This window comes from Aegilops tauschii, chromosome 5 (genome assembly GCF_002575655.3).
Source record: "Aegilops tauschii subsp. strangulata cultivar AL8/78 chromosome 5, Aet v6.0, whole genome shotgun sequence".
In the NCBI taxonomy this organism is placed as follows: Eukaryota; Viridiplantae; Streptophyta; class Magnoliopsida; order Poales; family Poaceae; genus Aegilops; species Aegilops tauschii.
Genome location: NC_053039.3, coordinates 79,488,162 through 79,495,223, shown reverse-complemented (window position 1 = coordinate 79,495,223; position 7,062 = coordinate 79,488,162). Strand labels below are relative to the sequence as shown.

The window sequence follows — 7,062 nt, the reverse complement described above, 5'->3', positions numbered from 1 at the left end:
ATCCGGGAGTTGCACAATCTCATGGTCTAAGGAAATGATACTTGACATTAGAAAAGCTCTTAGCAAACGAACTACACGATCTTGTGCTATGCTTAGGATTGGGTCTTGTCCATCACATCATTCTCCTAATGATGTGATCCCGTTATCAATGACATCCAATGTCCATGGTCAGGAAACCATAACCATCTATTGATCAACGAGCTAGTCAACTAGAGGCTTACTAGGGACATGTTGTGGTCTATGTATTCACACATGTATTACGGTTTCCAGTTAATACAATTATAGCATGAACAATAGACAATTATCATGAACAAGGAAATACAATAATAACCATTTTATTATTGCCTCTAGGGAATATTTCCAACATATCCTAGCTATACTGCAATAGAAAGATTGGTTGGAAACTTGTGAGTAATTTCAAGTTAATTTGCGATTTGTAGTTAGCCTTGAGAAATTTAAAGAATAAAGAATAGAGATTCTGTTGGTTTAATCTCTTTCTAATCTGATAAGTTGGGTTGGTGGATATGTGTAGTGTACTTCTGATGGACAGAACAGAACTGACACCTCAAGTTCAGATTTCAAGTAGAGATTTTGTTCTATTTTCTTGGTTTCAATTCCTTCAGGCTTCAGTAGCATTTTTCAAAAATAATGGCAGTGGTAGGCTGGTAGCTATAGCTTGTCATATATTAAGAATTGGCTTTGACATACATAAAGAACTATCAGTAGTAGACTAGTAGTATGTTACATTTCTTTTTTACTGTCCTGAACTCTTGATAGCTTATGTTTGTGTCTTTTCTCTGCAATAGTAGGCGACCAGCAAGATGTCTTCATCAGGTGCCAGCTCCGCAAATACAAGAACAAGAAAAGATGCAGCTTGGGAGCATGCTTTACCAATTACAGATGAGTTTAGGACAAAGAATAGAGTTGGATGCAAATATTGTTTGAACTTCTACAATGGTGGCATTACAAGGTTCAAGAAGCATTTGGCTGGACAGAGAAGAGATTGTGTGCCCTGCACACAGGTACCTGATCATATAAAAGAGTAAATGTGTGCACTGCTAGCTGTTAGTGCTAAAAAGAAGGATGAATCATTGAACAAAATGTTGACGCTGCAAGACGAAGTCAGAGGGATGTATGGTTAGAGTGGGAATGATGATCAAGAGTGCACAAATGTTGAGTCTTCATCTACTACACAAGCTCTTAAGAAGGCTCTAACCAAGGGTCCAATGGACAGGTACCGTGTGCGGGCCGGAAAGCAAACAACCATTAATGCACAGTACAAGATCAAAGAAGCAAAGATTACTTACGATTACATCTGTGATTTCTTTATTGAGGGTGCCCTTGCTTATAATGTTGCTAGTCTCAAATCATTTGCTCGAATGATAGAAGCAATTGGACAATTTGGTCCAGGATTGAAGCCACCCACACCTTATCAGCTTGCCAATCCTTTGCTGAAGATACAAGTCGAGAAGGTAGATGAAATGTTGAAGGCCCAAAAGGAGGCATGGGCTTCTACTGGATGTTCTATAATGACAGATGCTTGGACTAATAGACGTGGAAGAAGCTTAATGAATTTGGTTGCTCATTCTGCTAGAGGCGTGTGTTTCCTTCGTGTCGTTGAATCTTCAACAGAGGTTCATGATGCTAAGTATATCTACAGCTTGGTAATGAGTTGCATATCTGAAGTTGGTGCTGAAAAGATTGTACAAGTGGTCACGGACAATGCGTCCAACAATATGGCGGCGGCAAAGTTACTTAAGCAGAAGCACCCTCAGATATTTTGGACCTCATGTGCAGCTCACACCATCAACCTAATGATGCAGGACATCGGTAGTATACCCATTGTTAGATCAACAATTACCAATGCTAAAACCATTACAAATTTCTTCTATGCACACACTAGATTGCTGGCTTTTCTTCGCAAGTATGCCAAAGGTGATCTGGTTCGAGCCGGTGCTACTAGATTTGCAAGTCATTACTTGAACTTGAAGAGTTTGTATACAAAGAGAAAGCAATTGAAGCTACTGTTTGCATCAAATGATTGGGCTGATAGTTCTTATGCTAAGAAGCAGTTAGGAAAACGTGTGTACAAGCTTGTAATGGACAATAGGTTTTGGGCCAAGATCAACCTGCTAGTGAACTATTTTGAGCCACTTGCAAATGTGCTTAGGAGGGTTGATGGAGACACCCCAGCCATGGGTTTTTTATATGGTGATCTTCTACAAGCAAAGCAAGAAATAGCAGCAAGGCTGAATCACATTGAGAACAAATATGTTCCTATTTGGGAGATCATAGATAGCAGGTGGGATAACAAGATGAAAACTGCATTGCATAAAGCTGGGTATTTCTTGAACCCTTTCTTCTACTATGACAGACAGAATGAAATGGCAGAAGAGGATTTCCTGGAATCAGTCATAGAATGTGCATCTATTATGTACAAAAATGACACAGAGGTGCAAGACAATATTGTATCACAGCTTAGTTATTATACTGAAGCCATAGATTCATTTGGAACTGAGATGGCCATTAGACAACGCAAGGTAGCAACTATCAGCCCTGGTAAGAAGACTATAACTTGCAAAGTTCCTTCTTGAATGTTGCAACCTAGTAATGTTATAGTTACTTATTTGTTTGTCTTGCTTTGCTTGCAGCAAGGTGGTGGACTGTGCATGGAACCACTGCTAAGGACTTGAGGAAGATGGCAATTAGAATCTTAAGCTTAACTTGTAGCTCTTCAGCATGTGAAAGAAATTGGTCTGCATTCGAGATGGTAAATATTATATGATCATCTTCCATCAAACTATTGACCAGTACAGTTCCATACTAGTTCAGAAAATTTATTATGCACTTCCATGTATAAGTGTATAGCATTAATTCCATTTGAATTATAAAATGCATGTCTATGTATTTGTGTTGTAGGTACATTCAAAAAAGAGAACCAGATTAGGTGAAAAGAAGTTGAATGATCTTGTTTATGTGATGTTCAACAAAATATTGGAATCAAAGTACTCTGAGAGGGAAAGGGATCCATTGGTTGCAAAGTACATAGAAGATGAGCTGCCAAATGAGTGGATGTTAGATGAAGAGCTACTAAAAGATGACGAACCATCTGAAGATGAAGCTGAGGTTACCATCAGTTTAAAGAGGAAGCAAAAATCTAAAGCTTCAACAAGTAGAGGAAAAAGGGCATGTACTGCTATTGGTGTTGAAGAGGAGGAGATGGAGGAAGAGGATGAATCATGGCAAGAAGAAGAACTAGAAGAAGAGGGCCAAGATGATGAGGAAAACATCGATGAGGATGACCAAGTAGAGATCGATTTGAATGAAGATGAAGAAGATGATGGGGATGGCGAATGAGTTGCATCTAGAATCATTGCATGTTTTTTCTTGTCATTTGGCTGATGTGTCATGTTGTCATGCACTCATGTTGTCAAGATCTTGCATGTTCTGTTCTATTTTGTTTGTGTATGGACTACGAATCATGGATCATGGATGTTTAAATTGTGATTGCACTTGTAGGTTGTAGACCTGTAGTTTTGAACTTATTTGGGGCATGGAATATTGCTGCTCTTGGCTATCAAGATCTTGGAGGTTGTAGTTCTGAACTTGTTTATTTAGGTGCTTGACTAATCTGTTGCAACTTGCAAGATTTGATCTGTCGTGTTACTATGGTATAATTGTGTATTGCTTGCATGGTTGTATGCTCAGAATTCCCTAGTTATAATATATATGCTCATGTCAATAAAGATTGTTCTAGAAATATACACAATCATCTCAAAATTATGAGTGATTTTATGAATCTGCTATGCGGACATAGCGCCCGCAATATCGCCCGCAATCCGCATCCCGCTATGCCGCCCCCAATCCGCTACCATCCCGCTATCCGCTATTTAAAATCTTGTTAACGGCATTCCGTTATGGTGGATGCCACATGTCGGTCACCCGTGACGAAAGCACTTATGTGACGCGCGATTTATCGTTATGGAAGTGGACACTTCCGTGATGATAATTTTGGTAATGTCATGGAACACTTCTACGACAGCACAGGTATGACTATCTTGATTCTGTCATAAAATTTTCATGGATGTACATGCATGACAAAAAACGCGACCTACTGTGACAAACACGTATCATCACGGAAGTGTATTTTTTTTGTACTGCGGTAAGCAAATTGAACAAATCATCGCCCACAACTACTTTGTGTTCTACTCGTGCATAGAATCTACGCATAAACCTGGCTCTGATACCACTATTGGGGAACGTAGTAATAATTCAAAAAAATCCTAAGTGTCACCAAGATCAATCTAGGAGATGCTAGCAACGAGAGAAAGGGAGTGCATCTTCATACCCTTGAAGATCGCTAAGCGGAAGCGTTACAAGAACGCGGTTGATGGAATCGTACTCGCGGCGATTCAAATCGCAGAAGATCTGATATAGCGACGAACAAATGGCACCTCCGCGTTCAACACATGTACAGCCCGGGGACGTCTCCTCCTTCTTGATCTGGCAAGGGGAGAGGAGAATTTGAGGGAGAGCTCCGGCAGCACGACGGCGTGGTGGTGGTGGAGCTCGTGGTTCTCCGGCAGGGCTTCGCCAAGCACTACGGAGGAGGAGGAGATGTTGGAGAGGGGAGGGCTGCGCCAGGGAAGGGGTGCGGCTGCCCTCCCACCTCCCTCTATTTATAAGGTGAATGGAGAGGGGGCCGACCCCCCCCCCCTCTAGATGCATCTTGAGGGGGGGCGGCCAAGGGGGGGACTTGCCCCCCAAGTTAGGTGGGAGGCGCCCCCACCCCTAGGGTTTCTAACCCTAGGCGCCTTGGGCCCTTGGGGGACTGCACCAGCCCACTAGGGGGCTGGTTCCCACCCTTTTTCAGCCCATTAAGTCCCCCGAGGCAGGTGGCCCCACCCGGTGGTCCCGGTACAATACCGATAACCCCCGAAACCGTTCCGGCGACTGAAACTGGACTTCCCATATATAAATCTTCACCTCTGGACCATTCCGGAACTCCTCGTGACGTTCAGGATCTCATCCGGGACTCCGAACAACCTTCGGTAACCACATACTATTTCCCATAACAACTCTAGCGTCACCGAACCTTAAGTGTGTAGACCCTACGGGTTCGGGAACCATGCAGACATGACCGAGACATCTCTCCGGCCAATAACCAACAGCGGGATCTGGATACCCATGTTGGCTCCCACATCTTCCACGATGATCTCACCGGATGAACCACGATGTCGGGGATTCAATCAATCCCGTATACAATTCCCTTTGTCCATCGGTATGTTACTTGCCCGAGATTCGATCGTCGGTATCCCCATACCTCGTTCAATCTCGTTACCGGCAAGTCTCTTTACTCGTTCCGCAACGCATGATCCAGTGGTTAACTCATTAGTCACATAGAGCTCATTATGATGATGCATTGCCGAGTGGGCCCAGAGATACCTCTCCGTCATACGGAGTGACGAATCCCAGTCTCGGTTCGTGCCAACCCAACAGACACTTTTGGAGATACCTGTAGTGTACCTTTATAGCCACCCAGTTGTTGGAAATATGCCCTAGAGGCAATAATAAATGGTTATTATTAGATTTCTTTGTTCATGGTAATTGTCTATTGTTCATGCTACAATTGTATTGTCCGGAAATCGTAATACATGTGTGAATACATAGACCACAACGTGTCCCTAGTAAGCCTCTAGTTGACTAGCTCGTTGATCGACAGATAGTCATGGTTTCCTGACTATGGACATTGGATGTCATTGATAACGGGATCACATCATTAGGAGAATGATGTGATGGACAGGACCCAATCCTAAGCATAGCATAAAAGATCGTGTAGTTTCGTTTGCTAGAGCTTTTCCAATGTCAAGTATCTTTTCCTTAGACCATGAGATCGTGCAACTCCCGGATACCGTAGGAGTGCTTTGGGTGTGCCAAACGTCACAACGTAACTGGGTGACTATAAAGGTGCACTACGGGTATCTCCGAAAGTGTCTGTTGGGTTGGCACGGATCGAGACTGGGATTTGTCACTCCGTGTGACGGAGAGGTATCTCTGGGCCCACTCGGTAATGCATCATCATAATGAGCTCAATGTGACTAAGGCGTTAGTCACGGGATCATGCATTGCGGTACGAGTAAAGAGACTTGCCGGTAACGATATTGAACAAGGTATTGGGATACCGACGATCGAATCTCGGGCAAGTAACCTACCGATTGACAAAGGGAATTGCATACGGGATTGATTGAATCCTCGACACCGTGGTTCATCCGATGAGATCATCATGGAACATGTGGGAGCCAACATGGGTATCCAGATCCCGCTGTTGGTTATTGACCGGAGAGGCGTCTCGGTCATGTCTGCATGTCTCCCGAACCCGTAGGGTCTACACACTTGAGGTTCGGTGACGCTAGGGTTGTAGAGATATGTGTATGCGGAAACCCGAAAGTTGTTCGGAGTCCCGGATGAGATCCCGGACGTCATGAGAGGTTCCGGAATAGTCCGGAGGTGAAGAATTATATATAGGAAGTCAAGTTTCGGCCACCGGGAAAGTTTCGGGGGTTACCGGTATTGTACCAGGACCACCGAAAGGGTCCCGGGGGTCCACCGGGTGGGGCCACCTATCCCGGAGGGCCCCGTGGGCTGAAGTGGGAAGGGAACCAGCCCCTAGTGGGCTGGGAGCCCCCTCATGGGCCTCCCCCCATGCGTCTAGGGTTGGGAACCCTAGGGGGGGAGCTTCCCACTTGCCTTGGGGGGCAAGGCACCCCCTTTCCCCCTTTGGCCGCCGCCCCCCCACCCTAGATGGGATCTGGCCAGCGCCCCCCCCCCCCCCCTCCCAGGGGGCCTATATAAAGGGGGGAGGGAGGGCAGCAAACTACAGCCTTGGGCGCCTCCCTCCTCCCCTGCAACACCTCTCTCTCTCGTATAAGCTCGGCGAAGCCCTGCCGACATCCCGCTGCATCCACCACCACGCCGTCGTGCTGCTGGATCTCCATCAACCTCTCCTTCCCCCTTGCTGGATCAAGAAGGAGGAGACGTCGCTGCACCGTACGTGTGTTGAAC

General features: G+C 45.0%; 1 protein-coding gene across 1 annotated transcript; it reads left to right on the top strand.

The window, feature by feature from the left end:
- The first annotated feature begins 1,226 nt into the window (after positions 1-1,226).
- LOC109779449 (uncharacterized) lies at positions 1,227-3,357 on the top strand. Its single transcript, XM_020338070.1, has 3 exons — positions 1,227-2,559; positions 2,652-2,770; positions 2,920-3,357. The coding sequence occupies exons 1-3, from the start codon at positions 1,227-1,229 to the stop codon at positions 3,355-3,357; spliced, it is 1,890 nt and encodes a 629-aa protein (XP_020193659.1).
- The last annotated feature ends 3,705 nt before the right edge of the window (positions 3,358-7,062 follow it).

Coding starts and splice junctions, on each gene's coding strand:
- LOC109779449 (XM_020338070.1), top strand. CDS start 1,227: ATGGACAGGTACCGTGTGCGGGCCGGAAAGCAAACAACCATTAATGCA. Junction 2,560..2,651: donor GGTAGCAACTATCAGCCCTG/GTAAGAAGACTA, acceptor CTTTGCTTGCAG/CAAGGTGGTGGACTGTGCAT. Junction 2,771..2,919: donor ATTGGTCTGCATTCGAGATG/GTAAATATTATA, acceptor TTTGTGTTGTAG/GTACATTCAAAAAAGAGAAC.